This window comes from Pomacea canaliculata, linkage group LG6 (genome assembly GCF_003073045.1).
Source record: "Pomacea canaliculata isolate SZHN2017 linkage group LG6, ASM307304v1, whole genome shotgun sequence".
Classification (NCBI taxonomy): Eukaryota; Metazoa; Mollusca; class Gastropoda; order Architaenioglossa; family Ampullariidae; genus Pomacea; species Pomacea canaliculata.
Genome location: NC_037595.1, coordinates 9,221,463 through 9,240,767, shown reverse-complemented (window position 1 = coordinate 9,240,767; position 19,305 = coordinate 9,221,463). Strand labels below are relative to the sequence as shown.

The window sequence follows — 19,305 nt, the reverse complement described above, 5'->3', positions numbered from 1 at the left end:
GTTTACTTTTTGTAGATATCGGGAGATATAAGCGATATAAAACTAACCTGTAAATTTTAGCCTCCAAAACCCATCCATAGAATACTGTTAGCAGCACTCGTTGATCCCAGGTGCGAATCGAGTACTTTGATAGCGGATAATTAGTGGATGGGCTTTGGAGGCCGAAATTTACAGTTCAGTTTTATATCGCCTATATCCACTGATACCTGAAAAAAGTAGTTCTATTCGGGTCTTTAAGCAGTATTTGCTTTATTTCCTTTACTTTTATCTGATTGTGTTGTATAACGTACTAGACAGCATTTTAAGTACAATAAAACAGTCATAAAACCCCAGAATGACACATACCAGCATTAGAAAGACGTCTTTGTTATTGTCCTTCACGATCAATTTGTAGCTGGAGTTGTCGAAGACGGGACTGTTGTCGTTGATGTCAATCAGTTGTATGGTGATGGTGATGCTGCACATCCCAGAGATGCAGTCTCCTCCTTGTGGCGGCCTGAATTCTTTAGTTTGGACCTTAATGAAGAAACGCAGTGTTCAAAACAATTACCACACGAGGCGCTTGTAGATGTTGCATGACAAACGTTTGCAGATTTTACATACGTGTAATAAAAGTCTCACCACCTATGCCCTTAACGTTCTTTGTTTGACGAAGACATGCCGATTTCAGCATCCCACGGCTGTGAGCATTAGTAAAAGTGCAAGTATAGCGTTTCTATATTTTACAAAAATATGTGAAATCCAACACCACTGACCGTCATATTTAGGTAAGAAAAGATTTCCCTGTCCAGAGCAGAAGAATTGGACACAGTCACGATGCCATATTGCAGGTTTCCCAGAATATCAGTTTGGATAGCGAAGAGACTTTCCTCTGTTTTAAGTGTGTAATTGAAAAGTGCATTATCTCCCTGAAAAAAAAGTATAATGTAGGGATACTTCGCAACATATAGACTATAAAACCCATCAAAAAGAAAGCTTGTCATGATGATGTTGATGATGATGATGATGATGATGATGATGATGATGATGATGATGATGATGATGAGGAGGAGGAGGAGGAGGAGGAGGATGATGATTTATTTACACCGTTAATAGTTTCAAAGAAAAGAAACTGTCCAAGAAAAGGAATGCGCTAAGCAATGTTGATCTCACCTCATCTGCATCAATGGCAAGAACTCGAACAACAAAAGAGCCGAAAGCGGAGTGTTCTGGAATACTGACAATAGTAGGGTTGTCTGACAGAAACTTTGGGCGGTTGTCGTTGATATCGTCTACCATCACTAGGATAGTGGCTGTCGCGGACCTCCAAGAGTTGTGCACTTGGTTTGCCTAAGGATGAAGCCAGGTGACTGCACCATTCATATCATCAACACTTTTGCGTTTATGGAGTTTCTGGTTGTCCCAAATAAATATGAATTGGTTGTTACTTTGAGTGTACTAAACTTTCTCGATAATATCTTATTGATAAATGCACACATTGTTTTTTGTTTCAAAGGCAGATAGACCTTCATCTTAACAGCCATCAACTATTTACTCAGATGTAAAAGCGTACCCTTTAGACAATGAACATTTTTTGTACACCAGGACGATAAACTTTAGTAAGATAAGATTTCGCATGTGCTGATTAACAAAATATAATGTTGACGCCCATGGAGATCGGTCGAAAATCTGCACTTTATGCATTTTAACAATCGTTCTTTACATGGTTCATTCTTTCTCGATTCCCGAAATCTTGGCTGCTATGATTTAAATTTTCTGAGTTTATAAAACATATAGGCTGCTGCTTTAAACCACACATTACTAAACCTAGTGTAAAGCTTTTTTTAAAATTTAATGTAACATAGCTTTGCGGTGATATTTAACACACCGTCTACGGAGACAAAATGTTAGTATGAAGCAGCATTAATATTTAAAAAGGAATTTAAAATACACAAAGTGCACAAAGCATATGATAAAGATTATGTCGATAGTCCTACCTTAACCGTCATACTAACGGAAGAATTCACTTCTCTGTCCAGTACACGTGTTATCCAGATATGCCCAGTTTCATGACTGATGTCGACTGTGCTACTGGTGTCTAAAGCAATATAATGCGAAAAACACAAATTGACACCTTAAAAATTATGAGGTTTATGTTGTTTTCTACATTATAATCGAAAACAGGATGACTACCTGATGTAAACTCCTCTTTACTGCCTTCAACTCAAAACTAAACTACTGAGAATAAAAGGAACTATGAATGCCAGAAAATATTCCCCGCGTTTTACCTACATTATCTGGCAGGAGGAACTCAGTTGAGGCATTATAATATTTCAATAAGAAGTCTCGTTCAGTTTGTTTTAGCAGCAACAATCACTTGTAATATAAAGATGAATAACACTGGAGGCGAGAACAATATAAAATCAAATGAAAGAAAGGTCTTTGCTTCATTAAAATTTCCACCCATCCAGCCCGCAAGCCATCCATGTATTCTTCCAACCATCCAGATAATACAATGGAAATGAATGCGCAAATTTAAAAAAAATTGTCTTCATATTCAAACATACAGAAAAAAGGTATCTTAATATACCCAACAACATAGAGTATACAACTCTAGATTGTAACCCAAAAGTAAAATGATGACAGTAACACTAGTACTTACCGTTAATGGAGTATGTAACTTTGTCGTTGATCCCAGTGTCTTGGTCAAATGCAAAGACTGGTGGAGAAGTCGGCTGTTTTTGACCAATCTCGGAGGCGTTCTACAAGTGTGAAATTAATCCTTTTTTTTCTTTTTGAAACATTAAGTGATGGAAAACTCATGACGTACAGATCACTCTCTATAACTCGTTACTATTGATTATTGCTCTGTTGCACTGATAATGATTTGTAACATTTTATATTATTTTACAGTTTATCCCTCCACACACACACACACCCCCGCACGCGCACAGCGAAACTGAAAACTCGCACCCGAAAAGAATATGACATGTAAAGGTAACAGAAGAGGTTAATAGGAGGGGAAGGAGAAAGCGATAAAGACTGCATTCAGTGTTTCAGTGGTCATCAGTGATGTTCTGTAATTCCTGGAGTCCTTTCATTTTAACAGCCATTTATGCTGAACCAGTGAACGCTTTTGATTTCAGACAGTCTGCTCCAAGCCTAGCTGATCCAGATTTATTCTATTGATTGCAAGAGCAATAGGTATAGGTAAGTGTGGTTTTCCTTGTGTAATTTAAGCAGAACATGTATTTCAGGTATTTTCTTTAGAATCTTTTTCAATGACTAGTTTTGAAGACAGAGCACTAAGAAATCATAAGAAATTCACATATTGCTGCACAACCACATTATAAATAAATAGCGAGTAAAATGAAGTAGTAAGCGTAAATCTATTGCCCTTTCATGAAAGATTCTTAGTACATGCCGTGTTAAACATCTTAGAAACATTGTTTAAAAGGCTGTAACATGAAATTAAACTAAACACGTGATTTTAACAGCCTTCCACGCAAATGGGAAGCCAGCAAAGTAGCTCTTTCTAAATGCTTAGTTTCACATGACAGAATAAAATATTACTCATTGACTAAGTATTGCTCAAAAATGTTTGAAGCCAATCAGTAATGTATATTGCACTCTCTTTATTTATCTTTAAACATGTATCATTTTTGTAATTTAGCACATTTGTTTAGTATGTCATTGTCTACTTTTGAAACTGCAGACACTATGCATAGCTTAATTACTTAAAGTTTGCATGATGAAAAGGAATTAAAGATAAGTGAACAATGTTATATATGTTGCACAGTTGTATTGTACTAAGCGGACGAGAAATGCATGCTTTGATAACCCATAAAAATACAAAAGAATACAATGAGAACATTTTGTACGAAGAATAAACCTTTTTGTTTTCTCCTAGATTACCTCTTCTTCCACATGAAAAATATATACCATGTTGTCGAAAACCGGATCATTGTCATCAATATCAATGATTCTGACTACAACTGGTGCGGAACCATTTTTCCCAGGCAAGTCAAAGCTTTGAAACTGTCAACAAATGAATAAATGTAGAGAAATTTAGAGAAACCAACTATTAAGGAATAAAACCATTGTCTTTATACTTTAAAAAGCATTGAATGTAATACGATAAATAACTTTTAAGTTGGTTAATATTAAAGCAGCAATAGGGTACTTGTTTCAAACTATTTTATTTTATGCATATGTTCATCAGTTTACCTTCGATTATTTAATGTGTTTATATCGGCTGACAGATAAGTGTTACTAAATTACACTCGGAATACGTGCACATCTTTTTAACAACATTGGAGCGATTGCCTGCTTTGCTGTCTAATACATTAGCTTCCGGACAAAAAAACTTTGAGAAAGACAACATGAAACACATCCTTCTATCAATATCCATGTACCGTTTATATTTAAAATGCATCAATTACCAATTATAGAAACTGCAGGCGATGAGATAAACTCAGTTAGATGGTGAAACACTACACTTACCGAAAAAAATTCCGATGCTAGCAGAGGTGAATTAAAAAATTTTGATTTCAATCTAAACAATGTCTTTAATAGAACATTTCAGTAAATTCAATAACATTCACACGCAAGCAATCCTGAAGTCCACTTCTTTCATTCCTTTTCTTTATTATCACTGCAATGTTTAAGGATAGGAACAAGGTCAATAGTCTATTTGTATTTCCTTGCATATTAAAGACTTTTGACTCTAATATGCGGGCACAAGAAGATATTAGGGCTGGACTTGGTACTTCGCTTCTAGATTCTAAAAAAATAATTTTACTTATAACAGGGCACAGGTAACTAGGTCACTGTCTCAAAATTCCTTTTCTAGAATGTGGCGGATGGCACTGATGGAACGTAGCTTTTGGTGAATGGCACTAATCTTACATAGCTCATCATAGATAGACTGACAGACAGCTGAAACTTGTTTATCAAGGGTCATGTCAGCAGTGACAATGAATCATAGATTTCTGACGGATGATGCAAGGGTGATGTTGGTTTCGCCCCCCTGTGATTTGGTGGACAAACAAGGGAGGGATTTTTTTTCTTCTAGACATTATGAGGGCTTTCGTTTTACAATCGCTGAGTTGAAGTTTCAGTCTCTAACATCGCTGATACAGGCTTCTATGGTGCTAGTGAGACAACTGGTGGAGTTGCGTGTCGTCAGCATATGACTGACAGGACATTGTGAGACTGGATGCATGATGAAAGTAGTTATGTGTACAAAATGAACAGAACTGGACCAAGTGCTGAGCCTTGGGAGACCCAACAAGAAAGTGGAGCAGGGCGAGATATTTGACCATCAATGCACACAGTCTATGTCTTATCAGTCAGATAAGGAATTGCTACCGCGGGTCCAGAAATTCCACAGTGTGATATCTTTGAAGGAGCAGAATAGTGGATAGTGTCGAATGCAGCAGACAGGTCCAGCTAAGGCAGAAACATCACCACTGTCAAGGACAGATAATATGTTTGTGCTTACTGAGTAGTTTCGATACTGTGAAAAGATCTACATGCCGACTAAGCTTGTGGGATACGGTGACATTCTTGTAAGTAGGCCCAGAGCTGTCAAACTACTTTTTCCATAATCTTAGAATAGACGAATTGGAAACTAAGCGGTATGTTGTTCAAAACATTAACCTCAAGCGTGGATTTCTTAAGAAGTGGCTTCACCAGGGAATTTTTAAACAAAGATGGTAAAACACATGAAGACGAGCTGACATTTGTACAATGTTTGTGATGGCAGGAAGTAAAATATCTCAGCACTCAAGAAGGTTTGTGGTTACTGGCAAGTTGTTGGTTTGAATAATAGTTTTTTTACAGTATCTAAAGACTGTATAACACTTGATGTACATCCAAAGTTTGACAATGACAAAATATTAAATTTAAAGATTTAAATATATCTTAACAGAGCTTAATGGAATAAAAATAGAACAGCCATTGACAGCTTAGTATGTCTTACCGTTGTAATGAGCACAGTTAGTTCAAACTCAGTTTCTCCTTTTTGGTAAGAAATTAATCTGTCCACAAGGATTTCGCCATAACCTGACATTCGAAATGCTGCCTCGGTGTTTCCTCCCTAAAACAGTATGAATTGTTTTGTAGACCAGTTTCCATGCTAAGAGGGTAGAAATAATTATTTTTTTATCTAAGAAGGAATTGGCTGGCAATAATAGTAATAACACATGTAGCCACTGGAATATTTCGTTAAGAAAACCCCTAAACACAGCCATTTAAATATAACTATTCTCATTATTCTTATCGACTACGCGGTTAATTTTAGTCGTTGTTTAAGTTGTAATTTTTTCAAAGACTTTATTCGTTCTGCTCAAAAGATGTTCTTATATGAAGAAAATATTTTCGGAAACAAATCACCAGAGGGAAGAAAAGCAAAGTGTACCATGTTAATTGCAATGTTAATGTTAATGGAGTCTGCTACTCTTAGATTAAAAATTCAATTGAAAACGTTTTATACGGAACAGTTTTGTTCTATGATATCTGTCCCGTTTATTTGTTCGGTCTATTAAATAGGTCTTTTAAAATTAAGTATTTGGCTATTTGACCTAAACCACGATTTATGCTGCATTTACCCTAGATATAGAAAGTCATTAGAAGGCGTCACCTTCGATGAAATACCTGTCGGTAATCTGTTTTGGTAGGCTTAACCCAAATCCACAAATATAGGGTTTGAGTCAGTATTTTCGGTACATTGATCTACCCATCTCGGGTAGGATAACAGGATGGAATCCAGACGTAATATATTTACTTCGATGACTGGGATTAACTCAATTTGGGGAAAGTCTCAAAATTATTCTCTCTTACTACCCCACTAGTTTTGCAGGCTGGAAACTCATCAAAAGATTTGTTTGCAAAAGTTTAGGAGTAAACAGACCCGGTCGGCCATCTCGAGGCTAATCTTTGAACCCGCTTTTCTCAAAATTGCCGCCACCGTACTTTCACACTTAAAACGTTTATACCTCACTTAATGTTAGGACTAGAAGAACAACTTTTGGATCAAAAAAGAAAGTTCAGAACCTGTACTTGCTAAACATATGCATTTAGGCAAATCTCAAATTTCCGACTTTAGACTCATTTCGTCGTGAAGGGTCACATATAGTTGTTTGGCCCTAACGATTATTAGCACTTTCCCAAGACCTTACCTTTTTGACTTTCTACAAACAGAGGAAGAATGTGTATGTTAGACGGAATACATATAATAAACACAATGATTTTATGAAAACGAAAAATTACATTAATCTTATGATCTAAACTTAACCATGAAGAAACAAGAAAAAAGTGCACTAGGTTTAGTCTTTAGGATCGGACACAATTTTCAGTTCATGCCACATTGTAAATATTCAGTTTATAACAATGTACAAATAAACATATTTCATAAATATTATAAATGTCATGTAATATTTAAAAAAATGATAAAAAGATATTGCAAGGAAAACCTGAATAGAATATGCTGTTTGTGTTGTTGCTAGCAATACACAATCCTGGTCTGTGTAAAGTCCGTCGATTTTTCCCAGGTTTGCAATCGTCGTATTTTCTGGAACCAGCTGAGGAAAGAATGTGCAGAAATGAATTTTAAAAAGAGGCTTATGTTCTGTTTTATCTAAATACTGCACATAAAAACATTTGTGCAAATATCTCTTGGTGGTCCATCCGTCTAACTGTTAGTCTCTCTATATTTTCCCTTTACGGTTTATGAGAATAACACGTTGCTCGGATCAGAAGAATCATTTAGAACAATAGACCCTATTAGTATAAAAAGTCATGAAATTGTTATGCGAAGGCTGTAAGTGAAGAAGGGGCTGCTTCTCCTTTGTCACTGTCAACACCTGCTATCGCTTGTGCGTGCAGCACCTTGCTTGCTTCTTCTGTTGTTTTACAGATAACTTTGATGATAATGATTGATGATGATTGATGATGATAATGATGATGACGACCTAAGGATCAAGGCATACACATACACACCCCTGTAGCCAATTGAAGTAAATCAATCAAGGAGGGCGTATATATTTGTTTGATTCAGCACCGCTCACCATGTCTGCTAATTATGGATGAGGAGGGAGAAGGCCGTGTTGGGATATGGAAAGATATGGGAAACCTGGCTTTCTTTTTTTAACCCTAGAATGTCTGTTCTTGGCAATTTTATAAAACATGGAATATATTTTCCTTAACTTTTGTAATGCTTTGACGAATTATAAGGGAATACTAAACAAAACGTGTTAAAACAAGTAAATTTCTGGAACACCAGGTTAGGTTCACATCCGAGAATTTAGTCAAGTAAATGTTAGAAAGCTCGTTTATCGCTAATACGTTCATACGTGTAAGCATACAGATAGATATACGCACACACCAGGCACAGCCTGCTTTTTTTCTTTCACTCTAAAATCTATCTCCCATCAAATCCAGGCGCCCAAGTACCTCTGGTGTTGAGTAAGAGAGATTTTTATTCCACACGGGTGCATAGTCGTCAGTGTAAATCACATCAAAGTCGACGTAAATCTGTACTCGGCAAAAATTAGAGAGATGGTTATGTTTAAAAATATAGTTACTTCAGAGAACATTGCTTGTATTACATAACTATGACTCTTCTATCCCCCCAAAACAGGAAATATGTAAAATGTTTTTCTATTTGTCTTCCGAGGAGTTATATTTTTTGCTAGTTAATTAATCATGTTAAACCACATCAATGCAGGTAAAACACAATCACAAGCATTAGGTTTCACTTCTTAGATTTCTTGAACATACATATAGGTTAAAAACATCGAAGAGTTTATCTAAAGTGCCTGATAAGAAAATAGACTGATCACAAAAGTTAAAAGGAAGATGAAATATAACAGAAACATATTTGAATTTCATCATTAGACAGCAAATTGAAAGAAGAATTTTGTTTGAAAACCAACTCCATTTCAACACATCTACAGTGAATTACCCGGAAATTACAAGGTCGAAGTAACTATTATTAAATACATTCAAAAACAGTTTTCGGCATTTTCTGCAACACATTCGTTGCATCTTTCTCGTAACAAGTGTCTCTAAATTGTCTGGGGGATAGCCAGCCACTCCTGTTGCAAGAACCGGAACAGCTTGGCCATGCCTGCTGCCTTCGGTGGCTGACCTTTATGTGGGGTCCCAGGGTGTTTGAGACGTGCTGACTGAAAGCAAGTCCAGTGAACATGATGGGCAATCAAGCCATTGAATTAGCTAAGGTGCGAGAAGTCGGTAACCTTGTAAAAATGGTGGAGAATGAGGTAATATTGCAGCGTTTCATCTGCACCAATGTCCCGTAAATGTGGCTTGATGAAAGGCCATACTCGATGTCAGCTAGAGTGCCAGGAACTAGATAAAGAAGGATTCTGCAATGAAGGTAGATCGCCCACTAGATCACTAGAAAGCCTCCTCCTTGCCACTTGCTACTTAATGCACACATCAAAGACTCGTTTTATAGGGCGCTGCCAAGGAAGTATGTTATTACTAACAAATTTACATGGGCTCCTCGCTTAAAAGCACTTCCTAAGGGCTGTCTTGTCCACCTTTAATAGTGTCTGCTCTACACTGTACACGAACCTGGATGAGTGCCTGCATCAATGACACACAGACAAGAGCAGTTCTGTTAAGCATATTACGTGTTGCTATACTCAAGTCTGTTCTCATACTTTTTGTAGTGAGGGTTATATTGTGCAGACCTGTAAAGCATTATGAAGTGGTTATCATGATGCTTCTTCTTTTATGGGTCGTTGAGAGGGAGTTGTTAGTGCTACCCATCGTCAGAAATCGTTCCAACAGTTGTTAAACAATGGAATGTCTCAACCCCAGAGGTCAGGATATATGATCTTGGAGGCATACCAGGGTCTGGCTCATATACCAGAAACACAGCTGTCCCTTAGCATTTTGTGAATATAATAGATTATTAAAGCATTTTCTGGGCATAACAGTATAAACTCAAACCTGTTTTTCTGTTTTCCTTAACTACATCTCACATTCTTCGATGCAGTTTTCTATAAATGAGTGTACACATATCAATTATATATGAGCCTTTGACAACAGTTCGATCTCTAAAATGGGTCAAGTGTCGTAAAATTGATTTTAATACTTTTGGCGTTTTTTGTTGGGTTATGTTTTGCTACATTTCTTGAAAGTATGTGGCATGAAGTGGCTATAAATGTAATTAAAAAGATAACTGTTCATCTTGTTCTTGTGCCTGTAAAAAGTCGACACGTCACAGAAAATGAAATCGTACTGCTATCATCATTGGAAAAGTCTTTCAGTTTCAAGAAATGTGTGTATATATATATTGCTGTCAATCTGTTGGTGTTCCTGAGATATTTAATAAGATTATTGTTTGGACAAAATTTTTTACACACCTTCCGCAGTCTACAAGACAAAAGCAATTATCTCATTGATCACAGTTTCCCCGATTTGGGGACAAAGCACTATGTTCTGACATTGTAAAACTGTGTGAGGTGAAAAGTCTCAGTTCACCCCGAATGTTTAAAATGTTTACTCCTCCACTGATGTAGTTTCAGGTTTAACCAAGGAAAAAGGAAGATTTAAGTAATCTAAGTTCGACTGTATGCCAGAGGCGACCTTTTGTCACAAGCTCATATATATATATATCTTAGGTAATTGTCTAGATCATTCTGGAGTTTACCACGGCACTTGAAGACTGGCATTCTAGTGTAAGTCCCCATTTTCCAGACATCTCGCATAATGTCTGCAATAGATTTGTATTATTTAAATAAAAATAATCAATCACATAGCAAGCTCTTCAATTATTATTTTCTCATCTGAAGTAACAATGTCATCTATATTTAAAGAAATCAGTCAATCACATAAAAAAAGAATATAGCAGCTAAAATCTGTAATGGTTAGTGTGACAATTAATTAAGGTGACTCAGGTATCAAACGTAATTAGATTATTTAAAAAGAATATGCATCTCACTAGCTCTAATAATTGATGGATAATTGTATTCATACTGTTAATGTAGCAGTTAGTGTGAAAATTATGCACATAACTTTTTAAGGTAAATAAATACAAAAAAATACTGAAACAAAGAAACAAACTTTCTTATCTTATACAACTATGTTTTGTTTCATTGTTTTATCCCATCAAGTATTCTTATATGTATATTTTTCTTGAAGCCAGGAAGACTTAACAATAATGGATTCCGAAAAAGGGGGGATTTTGAATTGAATAAATCTCTGTGCAATATCTTGTACATGTAACTACAGAAAATCAATGCTTTGATAAATGAATTGTCGCTTATTTAGTCTGAATGTCTCTTCGGAACTGCTTTTACTCAGTGGTAATATAATTTTTTTCAATTCTGAAGCTGGTCAGAATCACATAAGAGACTGAATTTCCATCTTATCTCAAAACCATTAGATTGTAACATTAAAGAAATACTTATAGGAGTGAGTTTCTACTAAATAGTCACCTTATTTTCGTCAATTTCAGTGAGATTGGTTGTTGCCACCATAGAAACATTATACTTTACGCCATCACGGTAAACGTGCAGTTCAGCAAAGAATGGAATCAGTTTGTTAAATGAATACCCTAAAGTAACGATATCTGTTGTCAGATCTGTAAATAACGTAGTGCCTGGAGAAAGAAAAAAAAATACAAATAAAATAAAACTCATCCCAACATGCAAAATTGAACGTTCCTCACAGAAGGCAAAAAAGTCTGAGAGTGCGCAAAAACGGATGTACATAATATTACACCACGAATATCACAGACGTACAGTTGCAGCTATGCCAATGCATTGTCAATATGTTTTACCTATGATGATCTAAATACACGTCTAAACTTTTCTATTATGTATGCATTTTTTTATAAGAAAAAAAAAATACTTACATAAACCAGCCGAAATAAGTGCGACTGATCATTTATAAACTTTTAAACTTTCGTCATTTGACAGGGAAGTGGAAAAAGAATTTTATGTTAAGCCATATCCATTCCAAATCATGGACAGTCAGCAAAAGAAAGGAGATGGGCATAGCCGTTACAAAAAAGCTAACCCTGAGAACAGTGCTGTCTCTAACACTCAATCCACAACGAAAGAAAAGTCAAGGGACTACCTTTAAAGAAGGTAAAGGTGATGGTAGTAAAAGATATGGTCCGCTCTTGACTTGGCGAACACTTTGCTTTCTTTACAAATGTTAAATTAGGAAACATTCTCATTTAAGATTATTAAAATTAACTAGAAATAACATTTTCTCACCAGCCGTAATTTTTTCAGGTATTTTCACAGAAACTGTCCGATTAAAGTGTTCGAAGCAGCCGTATTGTGTGCTGACTAGGGCAGGCAGTCCTGCTGAAACTATGAAGTGCAAAGGGCAATTGATAATAACATATGTGTATAAACACTTTTATTTCATGTAAAAAAATGAATGTCATTTTATTATTCTTCTCCATATATTTTTCCATGTATTTGTATTCAGTGATTAGAGTAGCTTAAGTTACAGAAAAACTAATCGAAATTATGGTTTTGCATTTAATTATTCAGGGGCATATGTTCACAATTGCACGATGAAATAAAAAATAAGTAATTAATAAAAATAACAGATATCGCTTCCATGGCATTTACCTCACCTATAATGAAAATGAAGATATTCATGCTTTTGATCTAGGCTGTATCATGCTAGCAGCAGGCACACCTGAAACATTTACAAGATAGATTTCTTAGAAAATCACTTTGTAATGGTTCAGTTAAGGAATCGTACTTACATACAAAATCTTTGATATTATTTTTAAAACTCTGACATCAAAATTAAACGTTTGCATCAAGGCTCACGTAGAGACAGATTGTAGTTGTTTAGCCTTTACAACACACGTGCATTCTGCTCTTTAGCGAAAGTTACAAATTGTATATGAGACAATTCCTTTCTAAAGCAGACTTATGTAACTATTTTAAGAATTTGTAAAACAGTTTTTAACAAAGAAATGTAAGTGCTATCATAAAATCAACATAGAGACAGGTGTATGTATAATGTGTGTGTAGACATCTAGTAAATAAAAATCTCGACAAAAGTGAGTACCGCTAAGATATTCAAAAGACACTAAGAAGACGTTTTGTGTTTTATTGGTGAAACAAATAAATTAAATAAATGTCTAGAAGCTTTAAAACCAGCATCAACAAGGTCAAGAAGAGAACATACTAATCCGCTAACATTGAGACAAGGACCTTAACGAGCCTAAAGTTAAAGCTGATGGTGAAGTGCCCTCAAACATCCCCTGAATTTAGAGAAGTTGCAAGACTCAAAAATAGTGGAAATCTTGAAGGACAAAGTTGAAGGTTAATTCGTCGCTTTGAGCATGATGGACTGAGATGCAGGCACCCCCGTTGGAAACATCAAAAAGCAGACCTGAGAGTGCTAGAAAGACAAAGCAAGAAGAAACAACTCTAGATTACTAACGATCTCCTAGATCTCAGTGGCCTAAAAAAGACCATGAAAATGGAGAAGAAAAACAGCCAGTTTCCAAATACAAAACAGAATTGTGATAGAAAGAAAGGGATGAAAACAGGTAGGAAGAACTTGATTGAGAGCCATTGCCGGAGAATAAAGCTAGGGGGTGCCCTCGTTCTTACCTAATTGATTTTTAACTTCAAGCAGAAGGATGAAGTCGATTTGATCGTGGATCGACCCACCAGAAGAGTGCTAGGTGACAAGCAGTGTCTCTGTTTAGGATGGAAGGAGTAGGCAAGGGTCAATCTGTGACTTTTTGTGGATACTCTAGCAGCCAGAGGCCCCGTTCAGTTTTTATTACCAGGTTCCAAGCGGCCAACCATGCCAGCCTAATGCAAGGTATTTCATTATCATATTAATCTTTATTTTCCTTGGAGAACACGACTAGATAGCATAACCGCGATTTGAAGGTGGGGTGTGCGGTGGTGCAATAATCAAATAGGGAGGGCGATACTGCTTCGGACTTCGTAGATCATTAATCTCTGGATAGACAGAAAGGATGTTAAATTGATCAAAGCCTGACCATTCGGTGTGTGCGTCAGCACTCTCTTTGGTCAGCTGAAGGGGTGAGGTAAAGTAAAATGACATTTCATGTAACTCTTTGGTTAGTTGTATCAAATTAGTGATAGTGTTGGTATCTCCTCCATAGATGCTATTGGACTTCAAATTGTCAGTGAAGTCATTCATAGCTGTGTAAACGTGTGGTATATGCTGATGCCAGGAACATTTTGCGTGGAAAAATCCTAAACCTGAAAATATGTGTTCGAGTCTCAGGTTAGGTGAAAGTACAGATAGGGTGGCTACGAGGCTGGTTAGTAATACATTTTGAGGACAAAAGTATCGAAGAGCGGGGACTGTCAACGCCTCAAAAAACTGTCGTGGTTAAACATTATCCTCTTTCATCTGACCAAGACATAGAGCTCTAAGAGACAAGTGGTTGCATGAATGCACATTTGTGTAATAAAACCATACCATATTTATTTACTTTAATAAATAATAAAGAAATAGCACATTTGTCTTGCGCATTTTTCCAGCATCAGCCAGACTCGAGGCGCTTTACCTATAGGCATGCAAGCAAATCATATTAATATATACATATAATAATAATCAAATAATATTGTCATGGATCACCCCCGGCCAAGCGCGACCAGCCGGCTGGCAGGGATATCAAAAAGGTCAACAAAGAGAGTGACACCTCAGGGGCTCACACACCTGTCCGTCAGGTTGACGGGAAGTAGGGGTTAGTCCAGCGGTTCTCAACCTTTTACTTGTGACGCCCCCCTGACAAACAAAGGTACGTCCGCACGCCCCCCTTAGCCAGCAATGTAAGCTAATTTCACTAATACCGGTATAAGAAACTTTAAAAAAATGACCACCTCCGGGGCCAGAACGTTAGAAATCAAGATGGAGGAGGCATATATGAAGGCAGCGAAAAAAAAAGAATTACTGAAACAGAAAAAAATTGATTGGATGTGCTTCCAAGAGAACATGAAATGTGACATGAGTTCAGCTCTTCACCTTTGTGTACCATCAACAAAGCAGCCTAGTTTCTGTATATTACCTGTCGACTGATAAGGTTTGACGGTGTGTTTTAATAGCACAGCCAGCTATTGCACTTCAGATCAACAATAAATCACTTTAGGGCGTTCCTTTGTATCTCTGTACCAAGCCCACAGTAAATGTCAGGCAGGGAGTAATCAACCGTCTTCTATGTACACAATGTACAGGACGTTGAAGACATAAAACAAACGTATAAAAATTCTCTTCTCTGCACTCACATTGTCTAATACCTCAAAATTTTGCAGATATAGACTTTTGTCCAATATACAAACAAAGCATCATTAGTGTATGGACATAAGAATTAAGTTCCTTGCTAACAAAATTTTAACTGCTAAAATTAGTTGAGATTATAATCATGTGGTGTAGTCATTGTAAATGGAACCGGTGAGTAAAACTAGAAGAAACACTTTAGCAAGAATAACCTTTGAATTTACCTTGAGGTGTGTATTATTACCATGGCAATATTTTGTGCTTGTTATACCCTAGAGAAATTAAATCCACATCGCATAAGGTTCTATTCTTTTCAAAATCTTAGCAAACACAATCCCATAAATGGGTAATACTATCTCCCGGTAAGCACAATAAATTCCTTTAGGAAAACAAGTTTTAGCCATGTAAAGCTGTTTAAAACCATCTTCGAAATTTAACCTAGCTTATAGAATAGCCGATGACCTGATTTGCCTTTGATCCAAAGGAGGGGAAAATGTAAATAATTTAAAGGATTAAAATGTGACACATATGCTAACGGATGCGGTCATCATAATAAGTGGGTAAAGAGAGTAAATGATCGAATGAGGATATTTTATTCGAACATCACATTACACAAACTTTAGGGTATCAACCAGTGTGTTATCTTCAACATGTATGCGTGTGCAGTTAGCTATAAAATTATACTTACATATCAAGTCAATGTCTGGTAAACCGCCCTCACTCTTTCCTCGAAGTTTGTGAAGGACGCAGGGAAGGTATCACTTGTTCGAGCACCCGAAATACATCCGTGAAGACAGACCAAACTCCACACCTGAAATCACGACCAAGAGATTTTCTTTTTTTTTTTTAGTTGTTCTCGTCCTCAAAAGCGAGAAGAAAGGCTTGTCCTGTTATCGCCAACCCACAGCAAGGCACAGAGTGAAGTGTTTATTGTCTGTCCCTCCGGCTGTAAACCGATCACAATCGTGGGTCGTACTTTCCAATCATCTACCTGTTCTTGGTACGTCCCGGGGACCCACACCTGAAATATCTCAATGCTTCTCAACCGCCCTGTTGAATACCTTCCTTACTGTCCACTTCGCTGTCCTCTTGGGAATGAAAGATCTAGTTAGCAATCTCTCAGCACCTGAAGAAACACATGAACACGTATCTCCTCTATCGTGCTACCTACACTCCCATGCAAATAATCGGACATTTCAGTTGTAAGTTACGGCACGAGCGCTCGACGTGGGAGCAAACACTTCGCCTCTTGCTGGGGACAGACTGGTCACACGTCACGACATCGGGACGCCACGAGCAGGAGGAATATTTTTAACATTTTGTACAGCCAACCCCTCACACTGCGTTTCAGGAAGGAAAAAGGTGGAGGTATGCTGTTCTATAGTGGGACTGTTACTAACATTTCTCTACCTGTGGAGTGTCTGCCCTCGAAACTCAGCTTATCTGGAGCTGGGGGTAAGAGTAAGAAAAATAGACCCATAGACCAACGACTTTTTCTTGAACAGTATTGTTTCTGATGCACAAGTTGCAATGCAGTAAATAAAATAATTAAAATCGTTGACAACAATATTTTGTGGGATCCGAACCATATGTGGATTTGAATTAAAACTGAATTTAGAAGATCAAGCACCGTTAATTTGTTAAGAACGCCGAAACTTCTAGGAGGTTGAAAGTGGGATGGGAATGGCGATCAAATCAGATAATCAGATAATAATCATTAGCGCTAATGACTTCACATTGAAATAAATTGATAGTAAAAAAAAAACTCCCATCCTCAATAGAGGCATCATTTGCTATCATCCGGTGTAATAATCAATAAGCAGGGTACGGTATTTGATTGCTTTAATAGCCGACCTTGACCTCTCACCTGGCACCTTGACACTAACATTCCTACTTCACGTTCCGTCACCAAGCAGGGTATCTGTCGTGTGTCGCCCCCTATCGTTGCCGGATGTACACTCACACACCCGGCACGAACACACAATCACTCGCTCAGTCAAAGGCGGGATACGACGTGCCTATCGAACCTCTAATGAACGTAGAGTCGTAGACGAAAGCAAAGACGAAATGAACGGTATAAATGATAATTTTAATCATATATAGATAAAAATATTTTAAATGTGAAAATACATAGACACATACACATACGCCAAAGCAAAAGATAATTAAAGTTAGTAAGAGGACAAACGAAATCATCACACTTCGGAGTGCTGTCAGAGTTATCACCCTTGAAGTCTTCGGGACCACCATGAGATGTAGAGAAGCTCGCACTTTGTTTATTCTTTAACTTTCTGTGGCCTTGTGCCAGTCTCTCGTACTGACCGTCACTGTCCGTCCACTGTCCGTCCACTGTCCGTCCGACCCTCTGTTGGTCCTCAGTCCAAGTGGACCCCACTTCACACGATGTAGGACAGGATGACGAAGGCAACAGAAAGATTAAATGAAAGGGTGGATGAATATACAAAAGTCGTGACTCCGCACATACATGGGCGCAAAAGGGCGAAGAAAAAAAGGACGAACAAGAAGAAGATGAAGAACAGCAACGACCATAACAAGGACAAGAACGAGAATAAGAAAGAAGACAAAAACAAAGCCTAGGGACAAGGTCAAGATGAGAAGCAGGTCTGTGGAGAAAACAAAAGGGACATCTGTCACTAGGTGGCTTCACCATGAAAAAGCCGCTCTAAGGTAAGATTAAAAACGGTCCCATTGAGTTCTCCCTTCCAACACGTGAGTACTCAATAAAAAGGGTGCGAGTCACAAGCCCGCCACCCATCAATCACATCTTTAAATAAACACACACACATAGTAATACTCGAACTAGCACGGATTCCATTCTCAAACAAGCAGAAATGTCTCATCTCTTACTCAGAGACAACATAGACTCACGCATACTCGCTCGCTAACCAAGGCTTCCATGCATGTACAAGGAAAAAAAATATGGAAATCGCCAATCTTAGCGCTCACCCACGCGGCGTGTCAAAGGTCTGGTGGTCACCCGCTCACACAAACAGCACCGGAAACACACTCAAGTCTCACGAACACCCTGTTGGTCACCACCCGGCTACTGAACAGCTCCACGCACCAGCCAAAAGCAGCAGACTCAGCACTCAAGCAGACGACACGTGACGTAGCATGAACATGACGTCAGGCATTGCTACAGTCCGCGGAAAAAGGCCTTGACCTTTCTCCCGTGAACCGGATAAAAATAGCCTGGAATATGACATCAAAAGTCGTCTGCTGTAGGCGGCCTGTCTGTTACCGGTGCGTCGCAAGGACTCAGAGAAAGGCAGGCACACAAACATGGCTGACACACGGCAGTGTCTATCAAACGTTGCTACCCTTACTTCGCAGATACGAGGAAAGAGAATCACGTTTTTGTGCCGGATGTCACGTGGTGCATGTTTTACATCCAAAGTGGCAGGTCAGAGTGTCCTTATCGGCATGAACAAAGTTTTTCGATCTCTGTGCTCTTTCCAACAGGGCGAGGTTTACGGACGTTCAACCTGTACCACGGAATATAACGCATGCGCAGTCGAACATGAGCTGGGCGGCATATTTTTTCGGCGAAGTGAGAAGTAAGAAGCGGATATCCGAAGGGGTTATTAAGCATTTGCAACTGCCTGCTTGGTACCCGTTTGATGCAAGAGAACTTCTCCCAACCGACCAACTGTCTGAAAATGGTACCTGGCTCCTGAGAGTGCTGGGGAAGGTAAGGCAGTTAGGTAGATGGAGATGGGTCTCCCCCTCACACAAATTGTGTGACGTTAACAAGCAGTAACCCTTGACCTTTACCTGGAGAGTGCCGTTAAAGAGGAGATGGGCAACACCCCTAGAAAACACCCCAAAAAGTGAGGTCTCTAACTTCACATCAACTAAACATAGGTCAGGGGTCAACATTTTACATTTTTATGTAAGCACCAGTGATTACGAATAGCTTGATTTTCAAAGCCTCGAAAACAGTAACAAAACTGCTTAGCTATAACTGCATTTTTCTATACTTTTCTGGTTTTGTGGTTAATGCAGCTTAAAGAAATGTAAAGACTGTAAAAT

General features: G+C 37.9%; 1 protein-coding gene across 1 annotated transcript in view; it reads right to left on the bottom strand.

Moving 5' to 3' along the window:
* LOC112566268 (protocadherin Fat 4-like) overlaps positions 1–18,685 on the bottom strand; it is a 165,739-nt gene extending 147,054 nt beyond the window's left edge. Inside the window, exons 1-15 of the mRNA XM_025242322.1 lie at positions 18,220–18,685; positions 15,941–16,063; positions 12,608–12,672; positions 12,237–12,335; positions 11,451–11,614; positions 10,664–10,726; positions 8,434–8,514; positions 7,455–7,562; positions 5,963–6,079; positions 3,895–4,017; positions 2,642–2,741; positions 1,977–2,077; positions 1,153–1,329; positions 756–908; positions 346–516 (exon numbers count right to left, since the gene is read on the bottom strand). Coding sequence (XP_025098107.1) covers positions 346–516; positions 756–908; positions 1,153–1,329; positions 1,977–2,077; positions 2,642–2,741; positions 3,895–4,017; positions 5,963–6,079; positions 7,455–7,562; positions 8,434–8,514; positions 10,664–10,726; positions 11,451–11,614; positions 12,237–12,335; positions 12,608–12,632 — 1,482 coding nt within the window. The 5' untranslated portion in view covers positions 12,633–12,672; positions 15,941–16,063; positions 18,220–18,685. The remainder of the gene's footprint in view (positions 1–345; positions 517–755; positions 909–1,152; positions 1,330–1,976; positions 2,078–2,641; positions 2,742–3,894; positions 4,018–5,962; positions 6,080–7,454; positions 7,563–8,433; positions 8,515–10,663; positions 10,727–11,450; positions 11,615–12,236; positions 12,336–12,607; positions 12,673–15,940; positions 16,064–18,219) is intronic.
* Positions 18,686–19,305: the final 620 nt, after the last annotated feature.